Source organism: Toxorhynchites rutilus, chromosome 3 (assembly GCF_029784135.1).
Source record: "Toxorhynchites rutilus septentrionalis strain SRP chromosome 3, ASM2978413v1, whole genome shotgun sequence".
Lineage (NCBI taxonomy): Eukaryota > Metazoa > Arthropoda > Insecta > Diptera > Culicidae > Toxorhynchites > Toxorhynchites rutilus.
In genome coordinates, this window is record NC_073746.1 from 46,017,803 (window position 1) to 46,045,258 (window position 27,456).

The 27,456-nt window shown below is 36.2% G+C and overlaps 1 protein-coding gene across 3 annotated transcripts in view; it reads left to right on the top strand.

Annotated features, from left to right (window-relative positions):
- LOC129774856 (probable nuclear hormone receptor HR3) overlaps nucleotides 1-27,456 on the top strand; it is a 465,935-nt gene that overhangs the window by 24,770 nt on the left and 413,709 nt on the right. Inside the window, exon 1 of one of the 3 annotated variants that reach the window (XM_055778886.1) lies at nucleotides 14,716-17,053. The exons of the other annotated variants lie outside the window; for them this stretch is intronic. Coding sequence (XP_055634861.1) covers nucleotides 17,047-17,053 — 7 coding nt within the window. The 5' untranslated portion in view covers nucleotides 14,716-17,046. Of the gene's footprint in view, nucleotides 1-14,715; nucleotides 17,054-27,456 lie in introns of those variants that run through there. 3 annotated transcript variants of the gene reach the window in all.

Consider the following 27,456-nt stretch of genomic DNA (forward strand, 5'->3'; position numbering starts at 1 on the left):
GTTAAATTTCAATATAAAATAATCACACCTACTACAAGAACTTTTTTTTGTTATTTGCAATTGCCGTAGATTCTAATATTTTCCTGAAACGCTGACACGAAACGGAATCATGGGGAATAAGTCCAAGCCTGTTGAATATGACTAGAAAATATCCTTCCTGAATGAATTTTTTGTGCCATTAATTTGGAGGGATTACTTTCACTGTCAAGTTCCTGAAAAAACAAATAATATAATCGATATATCGAATATCTTCGACGAAGATGTTTTTAGCGCTTTTTATCTAAGTTGCATAAGGCTGTCAATGAAAAAAGTTTTTCTTCTCGAACTTTTTTATTAAAAATTTTACATAAAAACATTGAACACATGACAAAAATTTTGCGATGCAAAATCAATATCAATATCTTATTAATCCTACTCGATTTTTTTTTTCCTGTATTATAGTGACTTTCAACACTTTTGGCTGGTTCGTCACTTTACCTCAAATTTTGGAAGAATGTTGGGAGTGAGAATCGACTCGTTACCTTTTGCTTGAGTGGTATGGATGTTACCACTACGCCAGATCGCCTCCAAATCCTACTCGATGCTTTTGATTTTTATTCTCCAAAACCTCATTATTTAAAATTTATTTTACTTAAATACACAGAAAACATATTTTAGGAACATTCACCTTATGTAGAGTCGAATGTGCCCTTTGAAATGCCGCTTTGAAATGTCATATATCTTTTTATGTTTGCCCCTGAAAAAACGACATCAACAACTCAATGCATCGGAAAATGTTTGTCTTGGTAAACTTTAAAGGTCGTCCGCAGACAGTTTTCACATGGAATTTGAAATATAAAAGTTAGAGAAAAAATAGGGTTTTTTCATGTTAACTTTACCGGCAAAATATGTAATACTTCTTTCCCAGTATTTTGAACCTCGAATAGAGTAAGCAATAAATTACCTATTGTAATAATCCCATTTGAAAATAGTTCATGGCAATAAATTGACCATCGATGGCAGAAGAAAATCAATAGAAACGTTTTGGATTCGAAATTCTATTTATTTTCTATTTTCGATAGAATAAATCCATCTATAGCTATAGATCTCCCTAATTTAAACGCGCCATTAGAGAGTACCAAGCATATAGGCCAATTGGCGTGAAATATGCTAGCAATGTTTCTGTAAATGAACTGTATTTTATATACAGTGAAGTTTTTATCTTTCCGTCAATCGATCAAAATATTTGAGGGGCTTAGAATGAAAGGGGTGTAAGTGATTCGATCGATTTCTCTACATCGACTCTCTCTTTTGGTCATAACTTAGCATCAAATACATTCCCAGCTGTATTTGACCATGTGGAAGATAGGTCAGAACCTCACCTATCAGATTCTATAGCAAACTTAAATTGGAACGTTTTTGCAATTGAGTTATTAACTAAAGAAAAAGTTGATGAAGAGAAATCGATCAAGTCACTTACACCCCTTGCATTCTGAGGGGCTTCATTTGAAAGATTCATACTTTTGAAAATATATTTTTTCTCGTGGAAGTATTTTAAGAAAAAATTGATTGATTGAAGAAAATATATTGGTTTCCAACGTTAATAAGAAAATGAATTAGCTATGTTAAGTACAGTAGATTAAAAATTGTGATTTTTGTAGATTTTTATTAAGGCTTACCAGAAATTATTTAAAAGTTGTTCTTGGTGACCGAATAGATTTTGGACGTAAATAGTAATAGTAAATAGTAATACATAAGCAACAACGAATCAAAACACGCATAACAATAACACACATAGCAGCTTGATTGGGTTTTATGAAAGGTCACTTGATTTTTTGCATTTTGAGAGGTCATTCCACCATTCCGGATACTTTCATAGAGAATTGGTGTGAGCTTCATTTGGACGTATAGAAGGATATCATTCTTCTACTAGATATACCGTTTTTTAATCATTTCAGTAGTGGAATTTCTTATACATCAGCAAGCCGTGGAATAAAGGTGACGTATAATTTTCATCAAAACGAATATTGCAGATTTTCTTCGTGATTTTTTTTTTTCTTGTAGGTCATTTCAGTGTTTTGAAGACTATTTCTCGAAGAAGTTGTGAAGTTATTAGAGCCATTTGTTTAGCGAGTGGAATTCCCCGAAGAAGATATACGAATTTTGAATTTTCAAGTGTTTTTCGGTGTGTGTGAAGCTTCCCGCTGTATTGAACCTTGGTGCAGGATTTCTGAAGATTCCCTGCCTCTGAAAAATATAAAACAGCTAAGTTTTTGTTTTGTGTTACTTAATTAATTAATTAATTTTATTTTATTTTTTTTTATATATACAAAAATAATAGTTTTATTTTCTGTGAGTGTTAGGCATTTTATGCTCTCTCTGCTCTCATTTTTATTACACAATTCTATCTAAATGGAGGGGAACGAACCCCCCGATGTTGATATGAGCATCGTAGCTTCTCCTAGTAATTGTTTTTCTGAAGTTCGTCCTTCGAAGAAAAATAAAAAACAATCACAGTTAAATTCGACACAGCCAACAATTGATTTTGTTTCACTCAGTTCGGTTCAAAATCTAATTAATGCTCCTCAACATCCAATCATTGAGAATATTCCTCCCAAGAATCTTTCTCGAATACGACAATACCAGAACGTTTCGGGTTCATCGAAAAATCGTTGGGTGGTATTCTTCCGTCCCAAAGGGAAACCGTTAAGAGTGACCCAAATTTGTAAAGACTTGAAATCTAATTACTCAAGTGTCTTGGAGATTCCAAAGTTAATAAAGACAAACTTCGTGTTGTGCTCTCGGATTGTAAAGACGCTAACGCAGTTGTAAATAATTCTTTGTTCACTGCTGAATATCGAGTGTATATTCCGGCACACATTGTTGAAATCGATGGTGTGGTTTCGGAAAAATCTCTCCAACTATCAGATTTCGAAAAAGCAGAGGGTATTTTTCATGATGTAAAACTTCCTCATGTGAAAATTTTCGAAGTTCGATCGCTGAATTCATTTATAATTGATGGCAACGAGAAGAAATATTTCCCATCTGGTTCTTTTAGAATCACCTTCGAGGGCACAGCTCTTCCAAATTATGTGCTCATTGATAAGCTTCGTCTTCCAGTTCGATTATTTACTCCCAAAATAATGTCATGCACTAATTGCAAACAGTTAGGTCACACTAAAACCTTCTGTTGCAATAAAATTAAATGTTCTAAGTGTGGAGTCGATCATGATGAAAGTATTTGCAACAAGGATGCTGATAAATGCATTCTTTGTGGAGGTGTTCCTCACACAGTTAAAGACTGTCCAAAATACAAATCCCGTTCAATTAAACTTAAACAGTCACTTAAAGATCGTTCTAAGCGATCCTTTGCTGATATACTCAAGGCAGCTCAGGTATCCGAGATTTCAGAAAATCGTTTCTCTGCTTTATCAGAGGATGATGAATCGGATACTACTTTCGATCCAATAATCGCGGGAAGAACCAGGAAGAGAAAAAATACTTCCTCCTCCAAGCCTGCTAAAAAAAGAGGATTATCCTCTAATCAACCAGAAGCTTCTTCTCATTTTTCTGCTCCTTCCAACAGTAACCCTCCTGGTTGGGGATCCTCTAACTATGACGTTCATTTCCCTGAATTGTCAAGTCATCCCAGATTTGCTTCTCGATCGGTTCCTGAACCCCAATCATTTTCAGGAGGTATTTGCTTTTCTTCAATTGTTAGATGGATCTTTGATATTTTCGGAATTTCAGATTCATTGAAATGTCTCATTTCTGCTTGGCTTCCTACTATCAGTCAGTTAGCTAAACAAATGGTTGCAAAGTGGCCCCTCCTCTCCTTCATTAATTTCGATGCCTAATTTATTGGATGAGTCAGAGAATTCTACTATTCTACAGTGGAATTGTAGAAGTCTTCTTCCAAAACTTGACTCTTTCAAGCAAATGCTCCATTTTTTGAATTGCGATGTGTTTGCTCTATCTGAAACATGGCTTCGTTCGGACAATATATTAAACATCCATGATTTCAATATTATTCGTTTAGACCGTGATGATTCCTATGGAGGAGTTCTCATAGGTATTAGAAAATGTTATCCATTTTACAGGATTCCCCTGCCTTTAGTCACAGGAATTGAAATTCTTGCGTGTCAGGGTAGAGATTTGTGCATTGCTTCTATTTATATTCCACCAAGTACAATGCTTAATTATCGAAACCTTGTGAATATAATTGAGCTTCTTCCACAACCTCATCTTATTTTGGGAGATTTCAACTCACATGGCATTGCCTGGGGTGAATCTTTTGATGATCGAAGAGCTCATTCTATTTATGATCTTTGCGATGAATTCAACATGACAGTTTTAAATACAGGTGATATAACAAGAATTGCTCCTTCATCAGGCCGCGCAAGTCGCTTAGATTTATCCCTTTGTTCTTCCTCTTTATCATTAGATTGTCATTGGAAGGTTATCTAAGATCCACATGGAAGTGATCATTTGCCGATCACCGTTTCTATTTCAAATTATTCTAAATCGTCTGAAACTATAAATGTTCAGCATGATTTATCTAGAAACATTGATTGGAAGAGATATTCTTCAATTATTTCAGAATCAGTGGCATTAGTTAATGAGTAACCCCCGTTAGAAGAATATAATTTTCTAGATTTTCTAGTTTCGCAGACGTTCTCCTAATCTGTGGTGGGATCAAGATTGTACAAATCTCTATAAAGAAAAATCGAATGCTTTCAAGAATTGGCGTAAATCAGGCTCCTGCGAACGTTACGACAATTACATTTATCTGGAGCGTAAATTCAAAAGCTTCATAAAAGCCAAAAAGAGAGGCTATTGGCGTAATTTTGTGAATGGGCTTTCCCGAGAGTCTTCCTTGAGCACTCTTTGGAGAGTTGCCAGACAAATGAGAAATTCAACTCATTCAAATGAACAAGTTGAATATTCTGAAAGGTGGATCTTTGACTTTGCCAAGAAGATATGTCCAGACTCAGCACCTGCTCCACCTCCCTTCTTGGAGACATCTGATGATATTGCGCCTCCGTTCAGTATGGCTGAATTTTCGTTTGCACTTCTGTCATATAACAATTCGGCGCCGGGTCAGATAGGATCAAATTCAACTTATTGAAAAATCTACCTGATAATGCGAAGAAACGTTTGTTAAAATTGTTCAATGTTTTTCTTGAGCAAAACGTTGTTCCGCATGAGTGGCGACAGATTAAAGTTAGAGCTATTCTGAAACCTGGTAAACCTGCGTCTGATTATAATTCTTATAGACCAATTGCAATGCTCTCTTGCATTCGAAAATTATTAGAGAAAATGATTCTATGTCGCTTACACAGCTGGATAGAATCCAACAACCTCCTCTCACCTTCGCAGTTCGGGTTTCGTAGAGGTAAAGGAACTAATGATTGTCTTGCTCTGCTTTCATCAGAGGTTGACATAGCCTTGTGTAGTAAGCAACAAATGGCATCAGTGTTCCTAGATATCAAGGGTGCGTTTGATTTTTGAGGTTCTTTTTGAAAAACTTCATCTAAATGGGTTTTCTCCAAAATTAAATAGTTTTTTGTTTAACCTAATGCGTGAAAAACATATGAGTTTTTCCCATGGTTCTTCGTCAGTTTTACGGATTAGCTACATGGGCCTTCCTCAAGGCTCATGTCTTAGTGCAATACTTTACAACTTTTATGTAAATGACATCGATGTTTGTTTATCAGGAAACTGTACTTTGAGACAATATGCAGATGATTGTGTAGTGTCGGTAACAGGCAAAGACAGTATTCATCTGTATAATCCCTTGCAGATTTCTCTTGATAATTTGGTTGAGTGGGCTTGTAAATTGGGTATTGAGTTTTCTTCTGAAAAGTCAGAAATGGTTGTGTTTTCAAGAAAACAACGTCCCGCACAATTGCAACTTAAACTTTTGGATAGAACATTAGGCACTCACCGTCATTCAAGTATTTAGGAGTTGTGTTTGATTCTAGAGGCACATGGGGTAAACACATAGGTTACTTGAAACAAAAATGTCAGAAACGAATAAATTTTCTCCGATCCATAACAGGGACTTGGTGGGGGGCGCATCCCGTCGATTTGATTAGGTTGTATAAAACAACCGTTCTATCTGTTATGGAGTATGGAAGTTTTTGCTTCAGGTCCGCTGCCCGTACTCATATTATGCAACTGGAAAGGATCCAATATCGCTGTTTGCGTATTGCTCTAGGATGTATGCAGTCAACACATACAATGAGCCTAGAAATTTTAGCTGGTATCCTTCCTCTTTCTGTGCGCTTTTTCGAGTTATCATTTCGTTTTTTGATACGTTGTGAAACACTCAATCCGATAGTGATAACAAACTTTGAAAAAATGCTAACCTTAGGCACTCAATCTAAGCGAATGTCGCTATATCTTGAATTTCTGACCCTGGAAAGCCCATCTGCTTTACTTGGTTTCCAGACCATTCCTTCAATTTTGTTCAATCCTTCTATTAATTTTGACTTGTCAATGAAAGTTTATGTGAGTGGTATTTCCAGTGATCTCCGCCAAATAGTCATGCCTGCAATTTTCTTGTCAAGATATAAACATATTGACTCAACCAAAATTTTTTTTACTGATGGATCTAGTCTTAATGGTTCCACAGGTTTTGGGGTATTTAATATTAACTTCTCCATATTCCGTAAGCTTAGTTTACCTTGTTCGGTGTTTGTTGCGGAATTGGCTGCAATATACACTGCATTACAACATATTCAGACCTTGTCCCCTGAACATTTTTACATTTTTTCTGATAGTCTCAGCTCTTTAGAGGCACTTCGTTCGGTAAGGTCTAGATATTCTTCGTATTTCTTGTCTGGAATCCAACATCTTTTAAGTGTTTTGATAAGTAGATCATTTAATATCACTTTTGTATGGATTCCCTCTCATAGTTCGATACCAGGAAATGAAAAAGCTGATCTTCTTGCTAAGAAGGGCGCTACGGAAGGACTGCTATTTCATAGGCCAATTACTTTTGATGAATATCTCCATCTTCCTCGTGAACGTGCACTTCAATGTTGGCAGACAAGTTGGAATGGTAGTGATAAAGGTCGGTGGCTGTATTCTATCATTCCTAAAGTTTCCCTCAAACCATGGTTCAAAGGATATAATTATTCTCGTGATTTCATTCGAGTAGTGTGCAGACTCATGTCTAATCATTATTCCTCGAATGCACATCTTTTTCGAATTAACATCAGTGATAGTAACCTATGTATTTGTGGTACAGGTTACCACGATATTGATCACATTGTATGGTATTGCTCTGAATTTCAAAATAAAAGGTTATCTTTAATAGAAAATTTTCGCAAAAAGGGAATGCCACTCAATGTTTCGATCCGTGACGTTCTGGCTACTCGTAATCTCGATGCAATTATGTTGATTTATTACTTCCTCAAATCCATACACTTTCAAGTATGAGTATGTGTGTATTTTTCTTTTATTTTTGATTATCGTTTACTTCTCCAACTTTTTTGTTTTTTGTTATGAATATTTTTATTATTTATCAATAATATATGGATATTAACGTTTTCATTCTTCTTCAACTATTTTCCTCAGAACTCAAAAATACTCAGATGCACGCAATTGCTCGCAATCTTCAAGGAGGTGGTTTTCTCTATAAAAAATCCTCAAGAAGAAGTCTTAAATAATATTTCATAATGAATTGTTGTATAATTATTTATATTGTTCTATTTCTTGAAAAAATCATAGGGTTTTAATGCCTTTATGAGAAAGAACATTTGCATAGTTCTACTCACAGAGGCTTTTCCCTATACATAAACACGGCTCATTGATGCTTAACGTTGCTGAGCCAGTTGAAAATAAATTAAATTAAAAAAAAAAAAAGTAGTGGAATTTCGATGATTTCACCGGTAATGATTCAACTGGCATTCCGTATTTCACATACTATATCAGGAAGAATGTTACATATGTGCTTTCTATGTTGAGGATTACGTTGTTGAAAGTTGAAGGAGATGAAACAATAATAATTTTAGCAGAAATTTCACAAATGATTCCATCGCACATATAATCGTAATTCATCGTAGTTCGTGATTCTTATCGAAATTCGTATTCGGAAAAATATATTCATGTTCGCGGAGTTCACTCTACTTTCTACGTAATTTTATGACCGTGGTTACCTAACTCACAAGTTAGCGGAAACAGTAAATAAAATTAATATTTCATAATTAATAATTAATTAAATTTAAATATCATTATCAGTCATGGATCCTTTGAGTAATTATTAATCGTTTTTGTTGATTTTATACCAACAGCAACCACACAAAATATTCATTAGAAGCAACGTTCAAAAATTTAGTTACAAAATGTTTCACATTAAATTTAGTTTAGTTTTTCGAAAGCACAAAGTATTTTATCATAAAAAATGACACGATTGAGTTGAATTTGAGACAATAAAACAAACTATTCTAATTACAACATACATGAAACCAACGGAATGTTTATGTTTCATGAATATGTTTAACAGATGCATGCTAATAATAATTTCCAATAGAATGTTAGACCAGTTCTGGCCAGGAATTAACAATATACTGGCAACCGTCTTCGAAGCACCCCTCCCTGCGAGCCCCGTAGAGCAAAACGAATTGAATCACGTTGCTGAATCTTGTTTATTGTTATTTTCATCGTTATCTAATGCTAAAAAAAGTCCTGTAGCGGCTGTACCACCCCCACCAGAACGATACGAAACCTCGTAGGCAAGGATGGTGGAAGAACGTTAGCTCATAGCACCTCTCTTATGATCTCCGAACATCGTATTGACATTATCGCATCCAGTAGCAGCGTTGCCGGCGAAGAGATTGATAAACTTCACGCGTTTTGTGTATGAATAAACGGCACCACTGAGTTTACTTCGTGTACTACCGGTGAAGAAGAGAATGGATTGGAGAGGACGAGCTGCGAGTTGATACGGAGGGGAACCCACGATGAAGATGTTCGATTGCATTCCGGTGCACTGTTGTGTACACAACCCACAGGGAGGAAACGGGTGGCGGTGATGGTGGTATGGTTGCTGAGCATGTGTCGTTTCAAATCGATCATGCGCATTGGCTGTTGTGTTTTAGGAAACGCAATTTACCATATCTGGAACGAAGCGAAAGCTTTTCGGAAAAACAGAGTTGTCAGCAGGGGTGTGTGCGATTGCGATTCTGAAGGGGTGCGTTTCGCAACGTGATGAATGCTTTAATAAGAGAAGAATAATCAGCAAAAATCATCCAATCGAATATCAGAAAGACTTTAGACTTTATATTAATATTTAAAAAAAATTATATTATTTTAAATTCATCCGTTTATAGTCACACATCACTTTTTCACATAAAAATACATATATCCGGCATCTTTCTGGAGGTGATAGAGAATCATATTTAATGAAAAAAAACTGTCCATGCATATGGTCGCATTCCAACAATGTCAGAGTTTTTGAACTTTTTCTGTAGGACTCTGTTTGCATTCCATTGAGGATATTTAATACAAAATACGGTTATAGAATATCTGAATTAATTGATTTTGGAAACATAAAATTTGGTGGTTTTTAATGTGTCATTATTAATTTTATCTCAAAAATTCACAATAGACTTGATTGTTCCTATCAACCAAATAGAAACTCTCTAACCTAACCTCTCTAAAATTTGATTTGAAATTTGACCAACTCATATCTTTTTCAGTTTCGCAGCAATATCATTTATAAGCAATTCCTGGTGAGCCTTCAATTAGAATCCTGAAAAAATTACGATTTTTCCTTTACTGTAGAGCGACTTCATTTGAATTCGAAGGTCGAGTTTTTTTTGTATTTTTTATTTGGCTCAAATTTTACAGACGCATTCTTTATGACCAAAAAAGTACAATTTGTATCATAGGTTTTTCCATTTTGGTTCTAGCCTCACTTTCGAGAAGGGCATTATCAAAAATTGCTTGAATATTTCCAAAAAAATATAATCCAGATACCGTTGGTCCGATCGATTTGGTGTCTTCCGCAATGTTGTAGGTTATTATTGAAGCTCATGGAAAAAGTATACCATGTAAGAAAATATTTTATTTTGATTTTATTTCGAATTCACTTTTTTTAATTTTTAATATGTTTGTGATATCTATATGTAGTTTATTGCACAGTGCGCTATGGTGGAAAAAACAATGTACAAAAAAGTTATATAATAAAAAAAAGGTTTTTGAAAACCGTTGAAATGGTTCATATAAATGTTTTTTTTAACCGATTTTATGAAAGTACGCATAATTTGCAATAAAAATGACATATGGCAAAATTTTACTAATTGCTACCGAGGTACAGTAATTTTAACATAAAATTTGGTGAAAATCACCAACTTTCGGTCGTTTCCGGATGTTTTTTTCAAGTTTATTCGAATAAGAATATTATTTTTCTGAAATTATTTTGTTTCAAATTTTTATTCAATGATAGAGAGTAGCATTTTATTGCAGTGTTCCTATTGTTTCATAATACCTACAATTTTTTCAACTACCATTACAGTTTCAAAATTGCCTAACTTCAATTTTTTCTACGGAAACTGGAATAAATGAATGGTATTTTTGTGTTCCTTGAATAGTAATCGGTACGAAAAATGTTCATTAAGCTGTTGCTTGGTACTTTCATGTCCTGTGTTATTCACTGTGCATTACAGTGATAACTTTGAACTTTATCCTGTAATATCAAAATATAATTTTCTGATAAATCACATGTAGTTACAAATTCTCCTTCCCATATTTTATTTTTTTTTTTACTTTTCAAAAAAGTAGATTGCTCTGTTTTAATGAAATCATGTGGTATAAATTTTTCTAAGTTTTAAATGAAATAAGAGACACATTTTTCCTTCTGTTTTATGAACGTCTCTATATCGCATTTATCAGTTGTGACCCATTGTTCAAAAATGATTTCATCAACACATTTTTCATCCATTTCTTCTAATGAACTTGTTTCTAAGGAAGTTGCAATTTCTGCATCGGCATAAAAAAAAATCTTCTACTGCGAAGTTCTACGAAGTTCACATGTCAAACTATCTGTAAACACTGTTAATTCATTAGATAAGTTGTATTTATTCTAGCTGTGGGCTCTGAGATTCTCATTTTCGTGAATGATACATACAGACACGTTGTGAGTTCCCGACCAAGTTATGAGTTTAATTTCCGATTTGTATTTCAGTGTTCAATTCTTTGATTCGGATGTAGGCCTCTCGCTATGCGGTAATCATAAGCCTTTTTTGGGCAGCTTAACGTTTTCCGTCCTTCCTAATTGTTACACAATCACGCTGATCAGAACTTAATTTTTGATTCATCTCCTTAAAGTCAGAAAACACCTTTCTCATATGAAAAAAAAATAAAATAATCCAGAATTTCCCAGGAGATGAGGAGATGAAGAAAGATCATATCTGATGAAAAAAATCCTTCTACGCATATGGTCGAATTTCAACAATGACAGAGTTATTGAACTTTTTTTTTCAGGCGCTGTCTGTCCCAAACTGGTTCTATATAAAAAAGTACGCTACATAAGACTATTCTGTTGCTTCCATTTCAAATACGAGAAAAATTCAGTACAGGGTATAGTTGTGGAACATTTTGAAAAATGAAAAATTTATAAGATAATGGTTATGACGGTGTTATCTGATCCCGGAAATTCATAATAAACATGATAGTTTCCATCATTCAAATTAAAGCTCTCTAGAAAGGGCTTTCTACAATTTGTGCTTTGACACTCAACTTCTATCTTTTTTTAATTTCGCTGCAATATCGTTATAAACAATTCCTGATGAAATTTCAATCTAATCTTCAAAAATCACGATTTTTACTTCACTGTACTTTAGAGTGCCAATGAATATCACTTTTTTCCCATACATCAATTGACACTCTACTGTTCTTATAATAAACAATTGAATTTCACTTTAAAGTTGAATAATTACATTTTTTTCTTGAAATAGGTCATAATTGAAATATAAAAAAAAGATCTTTTTTGGCTCGTTTGTATACGGTTTAAATACAATACAATACAATACAATTTCCATTTTGGCGTACCGTGCAATATCAAAAAAGAAGTTTTTGATTTTTTTTTACTTTTTGATTAGTGGCAGTAGCAGCGGGCAACGGGCATCCAAAAAATAAATAAAAACGCCTTATTTGAGTGTTGTTTTCGAAATTTAATAAAAATAAGACTTTTTTGTTTTAACCGTGCATATTTTCTCCATATAGCCCCAACGACCTAAAACATTGTAGAAGACACCAAATCAATTCAACCAATCGTTTCTGAGTTTTTACTTTTGAAAATTTTCAAGTAACCTTTGCTTAGGCCCTTTTCAAAAGTAAGGCTAGAGTCAAAATGCTAAACCAATGATGCAAATGATCCTTTTTGGTCATAAAGAGTGCGTATTTTTTGAGTAAAAAAAATTGGGTTTTTTCTATGATATTACCGCAAGGTTGACGTGGGACTACCATTGGCTTAATAATCATTTATTTGTATTGATTAAACTATTGATTGAATGAAACAATTTTCGAATTCAATTGAATTATTCCATATTTGCTGTGTAAGTAAAGAATTTGAAACAAAAGTCATGTAGTGTAAGGCACCTTACATTTGATGGCTATGTTAGGCAAACCGCAAGTCGGGCCAATCTAAACGGGACAGTTAGAGCGTTTAGATAGCGCTGGTTTGAATTATAAGCATTCGAAATTCTTCATTTTTTCCCGCATGCTCTGCGCTTAAGTTTTCATTTTACCCCCCATATATTCTGGTTAGACGTAGTCCCATGTCAAAATTATAAATATAACATTTACGAAAAACATCGTCATTTGCGGTGGAACAACTCTGTACTTATAATAGCCAATTAACTTCCACCTTAACGTTAAAATGTTGCATTTTTTCTTGGAAGAAGTCATCTTTGAAATATATAAAAAAAGTGTTTTTAAATTGTACATTACCGAGTTTTAAATTGTATACAATCGAAACATACATAATCAATTTTGTATATAATTGAGTCCAACATTTTTGTGGCGAATGTCGTACTGTAAATTCCAAGAGTCGTGTACTTCAACTTCATAGCGTAGTCAGTTCATCGATTGAAATACAATATTTGATCATTTTGAAAATGCCGAATTTTGACATAGGACTATGTCTTTGATTTCTATATAGGGGGTCACTCTACGGAAAATGTAACGATTTATTAAGAGTTTTCAAACGCATATTACTCAAAATCGTTATTGCGACATATGTTGTGTTATATACCATTAGACAGGAAATTTTACCAGTATTGTTTTTCGCCTTAAACATGAACAGTGAATATAATAAAAAAGTTAACAATTTGACGATTGAAATAGCCTCTTGCTTCCTCTCCGAGGTAATGAGCTTTTTTTTTGCCTAAATTCGGGCGTTAGCTCACAATTTGAGTTTATTCTCCATTCACCGATAATAGACATTTATCAGTTATTGTATTGTATATTGTCATAATATCTAGCATGTTGTTTGATTATGTGAAAAATGCAATAAATAAATTTAACTGGCTGCTGATTTCGAAGATCGAAAAGGTATACTCACGCATATCAGATTATGATAGGTCGAGTAGTCGCGATCTTAATATTGTGCTTCCCGTACATGTCTTCCTAAGAAATCCGCTTCACTTCATCAAATGCCCATACCCATTCTCCTTTCCCTTTCCTATACATAATCAGAACTTAGCACCCACTTCTCTACAGCAGCTAGTTAATTTAGACTTGTGTTTGAAAATAATACTAGAATGTAGAATGTGGATTCTACCTCGTTATTTCATCCAACCCATTTAAAGGACACAAGTTCATACGGAAAACGATTTTTTTTCCAGGGCTTCCATATGATCTATCAAAAGAGAAAAAAATATAGATTTTGAACAACGAATAAACTCAATTCAAATGCAATTTAGGGACCCAAAATGAAAGAGGTGTAAGTGACATCATCGGCTCTCTCTTTTGGTCATAACATTGCTACAAACACACTCCGAGCTGTATTTCACAATGTGTAAGAATGGTCTGAACCTCATCTATCGGATTCTATAGCAAACACAAATTGGAACCTTTTTGCAGTTGATTTATGAACAAAAGAAAAAAAATTGATGAAGAGAAAACGATCAAGTCACTTACATCCCTTTCCTTCTAAGCCCCTCAATTACCACACACAATCACAGCCCTATGTCAAGATCCCGTCCGTGCCCCTAGGCCCAGACACATCAACTTTTGTACAGAAAAATCCTTTACGGGAAGTTTTATTCAACTTTTTTTATAAATCAAAATGCAGCTGATAGTCATCGTTTGCTTGTCAATGCTTACAAAAAATATGATCAATCGGTAAGCATATGTGGAAGGTAACTCAAACCACTCTTCAGAAGCGATAATATTGAATTGCATGATGATGAATATGGAAAAAAAATTAATATGGAAAAAAATTTAACACATTATTGAGCGCAACACACCCCTGCCTTAGAATTGCTTTCGCACCAAAGCTCCAGTCATGTCAGAAAAGAAAAGCTTTCGCAAGCAGGACTCTTCCACCCGAGAACAACATTCTATCTTCCTTCCTCCTCTCGCTCCCACAATCGGGAAAAATGCAATTTCCTCAAACCGCACCGAACAGCACACCATCACAGAGCCACACGCGCGATAGAATATCCTTTCTTGCATCACGGTAGCCCTAGAGATTGGTCGCCGCACATCCACACACTCACACGCTCGCACGGCACCGCTCGCATTCGGAACTACCACCCCCAATCCAACCGGTCGTTCTCGACGCCAGCCAGCGAGGAGCGAATCCCGAAAGCGCAAAAGACAAGACTCCTTTCCACGCAAAAAGATGTCTTAAAACGGTGAATCGTTACCGGAGAGGGCCGAAATTTGGTGCAAAATTTGAAATGGAAAATTGTCCTCGGCGTGCGTGTGTGTGATTTGTGATAAAATACGACCAGAAGCGGTGTGTTACTTTCTAAGGACTGCGAATCCTCGACAAGTTCTTTTTTATGTACTTGCGAGAAATGGTGGAAATATGCATTTTTGCCAGACACAGTGGTTGCGGGTGGATGCGGAATGTTCGTGTGGAAAAAAGTGCACCGCTGATTGAGGAAATGCAAAAATTTGAAGAAAAGTGAGCAATCGATTTTAGGAAATGGATCCGACGCAGAATAGCGATGCAATACAACAAAAAATAATGTTTTCCGAGAAAGTTGGGTGAAACTCAAGTGTTAATGCAAGAAAATCAGCAATAAAGCCATCGACTAACATGTGAAGTCTGATTTTTTATCAAACATAGGTGTGTTTTGGTGTCTTTTTGGTCGTTTCAAAGTTGGTACTTTTGGATTAAAACAGATAACACAGCATCGGTTGGGTGAATTTTGATGTTTAAATTAAACAAATTCGTTCACAAAATATAAACATTGCACAAAGAGGTGACTTAGTGGAGACATTCGGCTATAACAGCTAAAGGTTTGAGTCTTTGGTGAAACAAACAGCTAAAACAGGAGATAAACAATCCCCCCTCGTGAGGAGGCCATCTTGAAAGATTCGACGCAATCATTGCATCCGGCGCGTTGACGTGTATGGGTGAAATGTCATCCTTGCAGTAGGATCGATTACGGAAGCAGCTACTGTTTATGGTGTATTGGTGTGACGTATTTGAAAGCGCATCCCGGCACAGTGTGGTAGTGGTGTACGACAATGTAACACGCGAAACAGCTGTGTGAGGGTATCGATTTTTCCTCCTCGAAAGGATGTGCTTTCCGGGCGGTGGGGTTTGAGGATACCGGCGGATGACTCTGCAACTGCAGTTTGCCATCATTACATTACTCGGTCATTCGGTTGATGGTTTTTTTCCTACTCATCTGTGCTACATCGACGGAGGAGAGCGAACCGCGGCGCACTACATTGTGAGATACCAATCAGGAAGTCAGGTCCTTCTAGGACCCCGGGATACTACACAGCTGCACTGTAATGCACACACCTCTTCTCTGAAGGGAATATCACTTTCGATTGAGTGCTTCGCGGAATACGATCGGAAGAGCTTCGATTTTTCGGGAAAAAGAAAACCATTTCTGGGACGAGAGAACTGTAATTCGACACAGTTTCCACGCGTGAATCTTTAAGACTGATTTTACTAGTGCAAGAGGCAGTGATTGACTTTACTTTAAAAAGTTATTGCGTGATACCGAGTAGTTACCAGAAAGAGTCTACTGTAAGCTTCAATTAAAATGAATATGTTGGTGCGTAAAATTAGTGAAAACATTTGATATTAATAGGTAAATTTTTAATCTAGTGCAAATTAAATCTGAGTAGTTTTCATTGTTACCAAGGCAAAACGTTGTGTTCATAGTGTTAATATATTAAAGTAGAAGGAAATAACCAGTACAAATTCGTTTTACTGTCAATCTGTGCTATTACCAGTGATCGTGTTACATTTCGTTCGTCTCAGTTCAATCCTCACTTCGAATCAAGTTTTAGCTATCCGGAAATAGTGATAAGAAAAGTATTAGTGAATAGTTTGTAGGAGAACAAACAAAAAAGGAACATGCCGTAACGTTGCGGTTTTTCCGAATAACAAACACACCCAAAAGCTTTTTCACGAACCGAACGAAACGCATAGAAAAAAATCTCAAAGTGGCGTCTCCAAGTGAGCCCCCGCGCGGAGGCAGCTCATCGTCATTGCAAAGTACGTTGCCATCTCTGACCAATAGCAGTAGCAACTGCAACAGCAGCAACAACAGCGCCACGAGTCCATTGACATACTCGAGAAACACGACGACGACGACGACAGCAACGGCACCGACGACATCGATTGCGGCTGCTACGTCACTGGTGACGACAACACCACGCAGTGCTTCTGGAACGTCATCATCGGTCGCGTTTCAGGACGAGCCAACGCAGCAGCTGCTCATCATTACCACCCATCACAATCCTCAGCAACAACACAATCTGCTGCACGGTCAATCCGCACAAATCGGCAACAACATTCAGCAAACGTCAAGCCAGCAGCAATTGGTGCCACCCCCACGGGATATCAGTTCATCGGGAGTCATGACAGGTAAGGTTGCCACAATTCACAGGACAGTCCAATTTGATGTTGAATACTTTTTCTTTAATTGGATTATAAATAAAATTTTTATACATTGAAAATAACGAAAAGTGTCTTTTCCAAAAGTATGGTGCACAAGATATCGATGCAAATCAATATACAATTATTGATTCGGCAAAAAGGATGGGCATGAAAATGACGAATCTGGAACATAAATTTTAGTGGATAATAGTTGACAAAACTTGAAATAATTATGCTTACTTCCAATCACCATATGTCATACCATATTATGTAGTTGCATGCGGGCGTTTTTGACGTAGGGTTACGTCTTTCGGGAACATATTGGAGTACAAATTGAAAAAAGTAGATGGGTCTGGGCCTAGGGGCACGGATCTTGACATAGGACTCTGATTGTTTGTAGTAACTGCATTTGAATTGAGTTTTCCATTGTTCAAAATTTATAATTTTTTTCTCTTTTGATACATCAAATAGAAGCGCTAATAAACCGTTTCTTATATGAACTTGTATCCTTTAAACGGGTTAGATGAGATAACGTGGTAGAATCCGGAACCACATTCTGTTCAAAAATGTACACAAAAATACCATTAAAGCCTTTATTACCCCTTTTCTTCTGTTTATTCAATCGTGCAGAAGAAGACAAGAGGTCATTTTATCATTTTTAAACACAAGTATAAATAGTTAAGATCTACATAAATATAAGACTAAGTCAATTAAATCTATGACTACAGAAATAAATTATAGATGAAAATAGCATTTTCTCCTTCGTTGCCACGTTTTCCGGAATATTGTTTGTAGGGGGTTGTAATAACTTTATAGCCAGGTGATGTATATTGAGTATCCTATGGCCATGAGTGCTCTCTAGGGAAGCTCGTGTGGCTGCTGTAGAGAATTGATCTCATTAGGTGCTAAGCTTATGAATAGAAAAGGGAAAGGAGAATGAGCAAGTGCTCATTCGAAGAAGTGTAGCGGGCTCATAAGGAAGACATACATATATTAAGATCGCGACTACTAACGCTCTCATAATCTGATATGCGTGAGAATACCCTATTCGAAGTCAGCATCCAGTTAAATTCTTTCTTTGCATTTTTACATTACCAAACAACATGCTCGATATCATAATATCCTGGATCAACATTACATGAATTGTTATTAGCAAGACCCAAACGATAAAAACGTGAATTGAGCCCGAATTGATTGGACAACATACAATACAATAACTGATAAATGCCTATTATCGGTAAATGGAGAATAATTCATTACAGGCAAACCTTTTTTTGTGCGGGGGATAGGGACCGCACAAAAAAAGTCGCATAAAAAAATCGTGCAAAACTTCACCAGCAGCTTTAAAAAATCGTTTTTTGAAAAAAACTTTTTTTGTGCGATAGATAGGGACCTTTTCCCCCAAGAAAATAATTCAAATCCATGCCATTCACCGTTCAATTTCCTTTTGTTTCCCTGCTTTGCGACGGGACACTTTGCCTTTTCGGCCGCGCGTGGCTGTTTTGTGCTTTTAGTTGCTTGTCGAAACGTGTTGCTGTTAGAAATCATGTCATGCAAAAACTTAGAAAAAACTTAGAGCATTTGATGAGAGGAGGGAAATGATTTCAGAAGTGGATAATTAAGGCGCAAATATGCTTTTATCGCACTGAAATGCATATAAACCATCGAAAAAAACTAAATTGACGATAACTTCGTCAAATATGCTTCTTTTCATACACCGCACAAAAAAATCGCACAAAAAAACCGCACAAAAACAGAAAACTGCACAAAAAAAATTACACAGCATCAACTCACATTGTGAGCTAACACCCGAAGTTAGGCAACAAAATTGGTCGTTGCGTCGGGGAGGAAAGCGAGTGGTTAGTGCAATCGAAAAACATGCATTTCAATAGTCAAATTGTTAACTTTTTTACTATAACGCATAGTCAAATTGTTAACTTTTTTACTATATTCACTGTCCATGTTTTAAACACAAAAAAAGCTGGATAAATTTCCTGTCTAATGGTATATAACACAACATATGTCGCAATAACGATTTTGAGTAATATGCGTTTGAAAACCCTTAATGAATCGTTACATTTTTCGTAAAGTTAATTTCCTGTAATTTCCTGATGGATTTACGAGAGTGTCGCGTCAATCGATTCGGGCACTCCATAACAATTAATTACGGTGAAAATGAATCAAATAAAAGTAGAAGGGTCTGAGCCAAAAGGCACTAATGGAAACTTGACGTAGTACACTGTAGTTGTTTAAACTGAACTGAACTTCAAACAGATTCTAAGAGTTGTATCGGCTGAATCTGGAATCATTAATTATTAATTCTGTCTATTTCCTGTTGTAAACTGTTCAAAAATCAGATAAATAGATGATCTAACATCAACACGAAATACTCGACATTCTCTGGTTTTATTACATCGATGTTAATAAATATACATAAAAATCGTTAATAATAAAACCGTCCCTGCAGAAATATCAATCGTTCGATCGCCTTTTGCTTCTGTTTATTTAACACTAGAAAGACTGAAACTTTATATATACCTAGATTGCCCAAAAGCAGTCAACAAGACTGCTTCGCGGTAGAATAAAGAATATGTAAAGAAATTGGTTTTAGATTAATTTTCAACACTTTTTATATTGTTTACAGTTATCTGACAAGTTATTAGTAAATATCAACAATGAAAAAAAATTCACTTGGGAAAAAATTATGCATTATTATTTGTACACACAAAGGAAAGTGGAAATATTTTTATGTGCAAATCTTCCGCAAGCATACTTTTGGCATTTTCTATCATTATCATTTGTATTTTTGTTTTATAATTGCATTAAAATCGTATTTGACAAATTTTTCGTTTGTTAGAATGGTTTACATCCGATAATTTGGCAGTTGATCTTTGTGCGTCTGCATATTCATATTATTTTTTTTGTCTTGCTGCTTTTTCTTTTCCCTTTAATCTTGCTGCTTTGTATTCGGTAAAAAAAACTGTTCTGCGAATTGGAACAAGAACTCATTCCGGTTAATTTGGCATATACAGTGTAAACCTGCATCTGGCCTATGACGGAAATAATTGTTCATCAACTGTTCTATTTTAGTCGATAGCATTTCTTCATTTTCAATGAAGATGTCCCAAATTTCCGAAACCGAGGCGAATTTATTTGTTTGTAGGCCAGTACTTTTTTAGTTATTTTGTCACAGCGAATAAATTGTACGATTTGTTAGAACTTTCCTGTGGCCATGAGGAAATTGTAGGTTATGAGATCCCGCTTTGGTAAGTATAAATGAACCAGTTTTATTTTTTTTATATCTTCTAAGTTCCACGAGCATATAAAACCCCAATATATGCATGTATTTCCGGTATAACTGTTGTCCAATCGTTCTTTAAAATTCGGCAGCCTTCTTCTGCTGTGCACTTTTTAATATGTTTGAGAATATTGTTACCTATTATCAACGAGAATGCACTGATAATATTATCTGACATAATGTTTTTTCTTGCGCAGCCTGACGACCCTTTCACACCTTTGAAAGCCTTCGTCAAATATTGAGCACACAATACCATCGGTTTCGGTCCTCTGGAAGGTGTTTTCAGATGTTCCTGCTTCAGAGTCTGAACTACTTAGTGACCAACTATTCATCGTTATCTTCAGTGTCAAATGTTTCACTTTGAATATAATCCGCTTCATCTTCAGATGGTGGTACGTGATACGCACCGTCCAACGGCAAATCATCATCTTTCTGGCCAAATCATTAACCTTATTATTAATTTCCAAATTAAACCCAATTAGATGGCTCCATTTGAATCTTTATATATTTTAAAGTAAATTCCTCGTTTTCATTTCTAATACAATCTAAATTCTATATGACAATGTCCTTAGTACATTGCTTTTTTCCCCTGAAATTAATTAAGCAGCAGCACAACAACTTTTCTCTGGGGTCTACTGGCCGGTTTCTCCATTTCCGCCATCATCTTGCAAAAAGCTATCAATTTGCATGGCTCATTTGCATTTGAAAATGGCTTCATTTGCGTGAGTTCTCTTTGCTTCGCATTTGGTTCCTTCGGTACTCTCAGAACGGCCGCTCAGCCGCTATCATTGCCGCGACGCTTCATCTTTTCCGCACCGGTAGACTAATTTTCCCCCTCCCCAGAACGAGCGAAACGATCGATGAGCGTCGCTGCCCGGGACAGATATGCTGCGTCCGTTTTCTTTCTTGCTATAAAAAAATTGCAGCATAATGAATTGCGATACCGATTGAAAGACGTCCCAGCTGGGATTCACCGGTTGCTTCGAATGAGTATCCGGGAAGAAATGGGCCCACAGCTATCAATCAAGAGACAGAGAGCGGTCGTCAGCAGTAGTCGCATCACTCCCTGTGGTGACAATTTTAATCACAATCATCATTACTACCGTCGTCAACAGTAGCGGGATTCGGAGAAGCTGGAACCGAAAATTAATCAACTCCTGCAACGCTAGAATTAGCACACGATTGATAACTCTAAATGGAGGCTGAACGAATAAATAAATACGTTCAGGAAAAATCCCGTTGCGTCGATTTTTACCCCGGAAGATTTAAATTCTTCGTCTTTCTAAAACTAATAAACTCGCTCAGCAAACGACAGTCATTGATGAACATCCCGCAAATGCGGCTTTTTCGGGTCTTTGCGGGAATTTTTCAATTTTTGGACACACACATTGAGCCTTGACAATATGATTGACACAAAGCATTACTGTAATCGGATAGCGATATCAGATATCACGTTTCACCAAAACAAAAATTATTACGACATTTTGTTCCACAAGGTGTCGGGAGATTTTACTCTGGGATAAAATTTCTGGAAATTGTTTGAATTTAAGCAATGCATACCTGTATCCCGGCGCTTGAAAAACCAATGCCATAAAAACAATCTCGGAATACAGCATTCGAACGGAGAATCAAAAATAATCGGATACTACAGTAAGAAGCTCTGTAGCATCCATCGAAAGCTCGAGAGTGTGTTGCAAAGTTTAAAAATAAGAAAAAAATAAATGACAAAATGTAGCTACTTTCTAGTGGAATTTCTGACTACCGTTCTGAATCATATTTCGGACGCTTAATGCATCATATGCAGAAAACAGATCTAAACTTTTTGCACAGGCATTATTTGGTTGATATTTATAACAAATTAGTTCAATATGCTTTTAAGCTTTCTACTTTGGTACCTATTTGATTGATAATATTAAAAAATCATTGAATAAACGGCTTTTCAAATGAAGCGAATAAAAATCAAACTTCGGACACTAAATCAAATTTCGGACACTTTATTTTGTTATTTTTTGAACGAAAATTACAGTACACTTGATTATTTTTTATAGTCAACTGCGAAACACTTACCAAGCAATCACAGTAACCTGATATCGATGATGAGAACTGATGAAACACGAAAGAAATTTAAATATTGGTGAAGGGGTAAATTCTACCTGCTCACGCTCACGCAAACATCAAACATAAACGATGATAAGTGGATTTTGGATTTTGGATGGATTCTTTCCTACTGTATTACAATAATTCAAATGTAATTCTCAAATGAAGTGATAGCGAACCAAGGGTTTACTCTAACGAAGCAATTGTGATATTAATTTTATAGTTATACCATCAGTGCATTAAGCATTTCAAGATATTAGAACAAAGTGTCCGAAATATGATGTTGCCCGAAATATGATTCAGAACGGTAAATTGTTTGTCCAGGTCATGATGTGAAAGACATCATTCCATCTGGCACCAAATGCAGAGAATCCCGTTGGATTTTCCAAACTTCCGAATTATTGCATCATCAATATTGAAACTAATCAATATTAATATCTTTTTTTTTCAAACAGCCGCCATTTTGTAAAAAAAAACATTTTTTGACTCGTCCGAGGTTCATACTATAGCGACTTCTTTACTGATTCAGAATCTGTTCGATTTTTTTTTTCAGTTAACCAGACGGGGGTGTAGGGACAAGAATATTAATATTCTTGTCCCTACACTTTTTTTTTTTGGAAACTGTTAAGGGGGTATAACAGTTTCCAAAAAAAATTTTTTTTTCGATCTGGAATTCGGATCATGGAATTGCTCGATACTCGACATACTGTTCAGAAGCAATACGATCTCAAAAAACAGAGACTATTGCCATTTTCCGGAGTCATTAACCACTGATAATGGTTAACTTAGGGAAAAGAGAGCAATTCCACGCCAAAACAGCCGGCCGTTCCCTCGACTCTCTCCGATTTCAAATGCACTCTCAAAAAATGTAACTCAAAATTTTATTTGATATTACAAACTTTTATATCTCAAAACATCCCCACTTCAATATTTTTTTTGTATATTTTTATTAGATTATTTTCTTATTATTCAGCAAATTTTATGTACCCCAACAAACAGATTTCAATTTTTACTAAGGATCATGACGGTTGAGTTACGTTTTGGTCAGATCGAGCCAGCCGCCATTACAGCTGAATCCACCGAATCCGTCAGCCCAGTTCCTCCCAATAGCGAAGTATTTGGCGATAATGAAGCGAAAGCTGAAGAAAGAGGGTGCTGTCACAAACTGGAAATTGATATGATGAAGAATTAGTGGAACCAGCTGGCCAAGACCGTGACTGAAGGAGGTGTGTACCGGCTGATGAGTAATACCAACAGTGAAGTGAGAGAATTTCGTCGAAATAACATTTGTGGAGGCTTCAGAATTGAAATATTCATTTATTCGATCAGCTTATATTTAAATGAGAGATATTCGAAATGTACTCATTAAGCACCAGCAGGAGTAATCAGTTGCTGGCATTCGCAGTGTAGTGGTAAGCGTGACTACTATGACCTTCTACTTCTTTTTGATGTCGCTTTTTTGAGAGTCCAGAACACTCCGTAGAAATAAAACTGATTAAACATGCGAAATGGAATATTTGGAAATTTTCCATTATTTTTTGTGAAATGAATAGAGCCCATTCGAGAAATTTCAATCGTCAATGAAAGCTTATGCTTTTAAAATTGAAAGCAAAAGACAGCAGAAATGAACGAAAGGAAACAATCGATGTTTCAGTATGAGTAGAAAATATTCCAATTTTATTCCACCCCGACAAACTCGTAATTCACAGTGAAGAATTCCTCTAATTTACTTTAAATTTTAACCAAATGGAAAAGAAAAATGGTTGAACGTATCAATATACAGTGTCGGACAAACATTAAGACCACTGCTCAAGCAAAAAAAGAAAGTGACAAAATTTTGAGAAAAAAAAATCCAATCCAGTGCTTCAATCCATTTATAATAATATATTCGCATTGTTCGAAATAATTTATAACATCTGTAGTTAAAACAATAGTCATTGATTAAAAAATTCGGTTTAAGCAACTGAAATGACGCGACAAAAATTAAGACCGATTTGAAAGTCCACGGTAAAAAAAAACTTTGCTTGGATCCTACCCCCCAGTCACTGCTTATTCTTCGACTTCTCCGTGTACACCGCCATTTTAATTTTCACCTATGGGAGGTTATCTGTAGAGTACTGATCCGGTGACTGCGCTGGCCACTTCATGACGTCGACCGTCAAAAAGTAGTTCCAGGATAAGAACTACTTTTTGACGGTCTTGTCGGTGTGCTTCAGATTGTTATCCTGGATGAACTGCCATTTCAGAGGCACCTTCCACTCGGCATGTGGCAGCATAACATCCTTTAGATTTTGGACATAGAAGTACTGATTCTTGATCTTACCCACCCAGTACAGGGGGCCAACCCCGTATCAGGAGAAGCTCGTCTCATCCGACCATATAATATTTCGCCACTGCTTTTCCTTCTCGGACCGATCCAATTGAAGTGGACTTTCCCGAACCTCTGCCGTGCCTTCAATTGCTTCGGCGTCAGCATCGGGACCTTCCGGGGGCTTTTACCGCTCAGCCCCTTCTCCACCACCCGCCTCTGATCTGTCCGGGAACTCACGGACAAATTCAGTTCGTTCCGGATCTTTTTTGAGGCCTTGAAGGGATCTTTTTTGGAGGCTCGCTTTATGGCAGAGTCATCATTCGTGATCGTTTTCCTTGGGCGTTCAGTCGTTTTGGATTTTTTGTGGTCGTGGAGGACATTAAACACGAAGGTTTTGAATCGTTCCAAGAACTCTGTGATCTTGCGTTGGCTGCCTGCCTTTGACATTTTGGAGATGATCATCCGCTGTGTTTACGTGCAATTATGCGCGCGACCCATTTTTCGTTGACTGCAGCTAGAATTCGAGAGCTAAAACCTTTCATACTTCTTGTTTACATGATAAATACTTACCAGGATCCGAAAAACACAAAATACCATCGAGAAACAATTTTTTTTTTTTCAAAAATCGGTCGAAACAGCCGAAAGGGGAAACTGGTACTAAATTTTGTCGCGACATTTCAGTTCTTAGGTATGCTAAAACGCAATTTTCAATGAATGACTATTGTTTTAACTACAGATGATATAAATTTCTTCGAACAATGCAAATAAATGAATTTAAATGGATTGAAGCACTGGATTGTTTTTTTTTCTCAAATTTTTGTGATTTTTGTTTTTTTTTGCTTGGTCTTAATGTGTTGGCCGACATTGTACATCTCTATATCGTATGAACCAATAAAAAATATCATTTAAAATCTTTTTGACTTGTCCGAGGTTCATACGATAGCGGCATCTTTACCGATTCTAAATCGGTTCGTTTTGTTTTAGATAATCAAATGGATTGAAATCGTGTATAACATGGCACAACTATTTTTAACCCTCTCACTTCACCAGCAACAGTCTTACCGATTATCGGCGCCTTCAAACAAATTCGGTGGTTTTCCACGTTCCTCACACCACGGTTCCCGCTTTGAATCTATTTGAACCACACGATTGCGATTTTCCAAGAGCTAGCTCACCATAAACTTCCACCAATATTCAACATAATATTTTAATTTATTATTAAAACGCAATGATGTTCATGTACAGTCAATCGCAAAATTGAGTATACACATGCTATTTGGCGATATTTTCCACACAACATTTATTCTTTTGATACATAATAATTACTCACACATTTAACTAGCTTTTCCGCGAAAAGGTTTTTGGCTAATTATTGAGCCCCAAAAGATGAAACAATCTCAGTTTGAAGCATCGGAAAATTGAGTGTACACCTTGAATTTCTCCAAATAAATAAACCTTGTATGTAAGATCATTGCAAATTAGCTTACTTTCTTCCGTCAATGTGTAATGACAACACCCGAGCACTGCTTATGCAGTGTCGGTTTTTGTTTTTATTGATGTTTGAAAAAGTTTTTTTTCATTAAAATGGCAAGTGAGAGGAAAGAAATAGATATTGTTACACATACAATGCATATCAAGTAAGACGTGTCGAGCAAAGACATTTCGATAAATAACAGCTACTGTCGGATGAATCCAGTAAAGAAGAAGGTCATAAACAAGTGGATATACGAAGGAACCATGGAAAATCTCCCGGGAAGAGGACACAAACTGAACCTGTTTTCTGATGGTGAACCGGTAATTATGCGAACATGTCGAATGAACCCTAAAACAAACATTCCTAAATTGATTACCGAAGTAGCCGGCACCATTGGAAGACCTATCAGTGCAGACACTGACCAGAGAACAGCATACAGGAACAATCTGAGAGGTCGTGTTGACCGTGAAAAGTATTTCATCTCAAAGGTGAATACGAAAAAATCGACTGCAGGTTGCGAAGGCATATGTAAACAGACTTAAGAAGTTCTGGAACAAGGTTCTTTATGTGGATGAGACGGAAACCAATCTCTTTGAAACGAATGGAGGACAGATGGTGTGGAGAAAACCAGGATCTGTGCTGCAGGCTGAGCATTTGGTTGTCACAGTAAAACACGGCGGCGGTAGTCTGTTGATGTATGGTACAATGGTGGCTTCTGGAACTGAAACCATGGAGCTCATCGATTCGGCGATGGACATGATGGCTTAATTGAACATCTTAAAAGATAACCTGCAGTCTCTCGCGCAGAAATTGGGTCTCTCTCGTGATTACTACTTTCAACAGGATAATGACCCGAAGCAAATTGGAGTGCCTGCTCTATAATGCCCCAATCAACTCAAAACATCTCCGTAATCACAGGATGTTCTAAAACTGTTGAGCATCCATGGTGGGAAATCAAAAACCGTCTGAAGAATGAAAATCCAGGGAACAAAGTGGAACTGAAAACGACGATTAAGGAGATCTAGGAGAGCATTCCGTCTACAGCAGGGATTCTCAAAGTGGTCGATATAGACCTCTTGGGGTTGATATTGGTTTCCCAGGGGTCGGCGAAGATCTAAAAATCACCCCCTATTAATTTACACAAATTCTTATTTAAAATTTTTAAATTACTGTATTTGTACTGTATTAGAGAAAAAAGTATTATTGTTGTA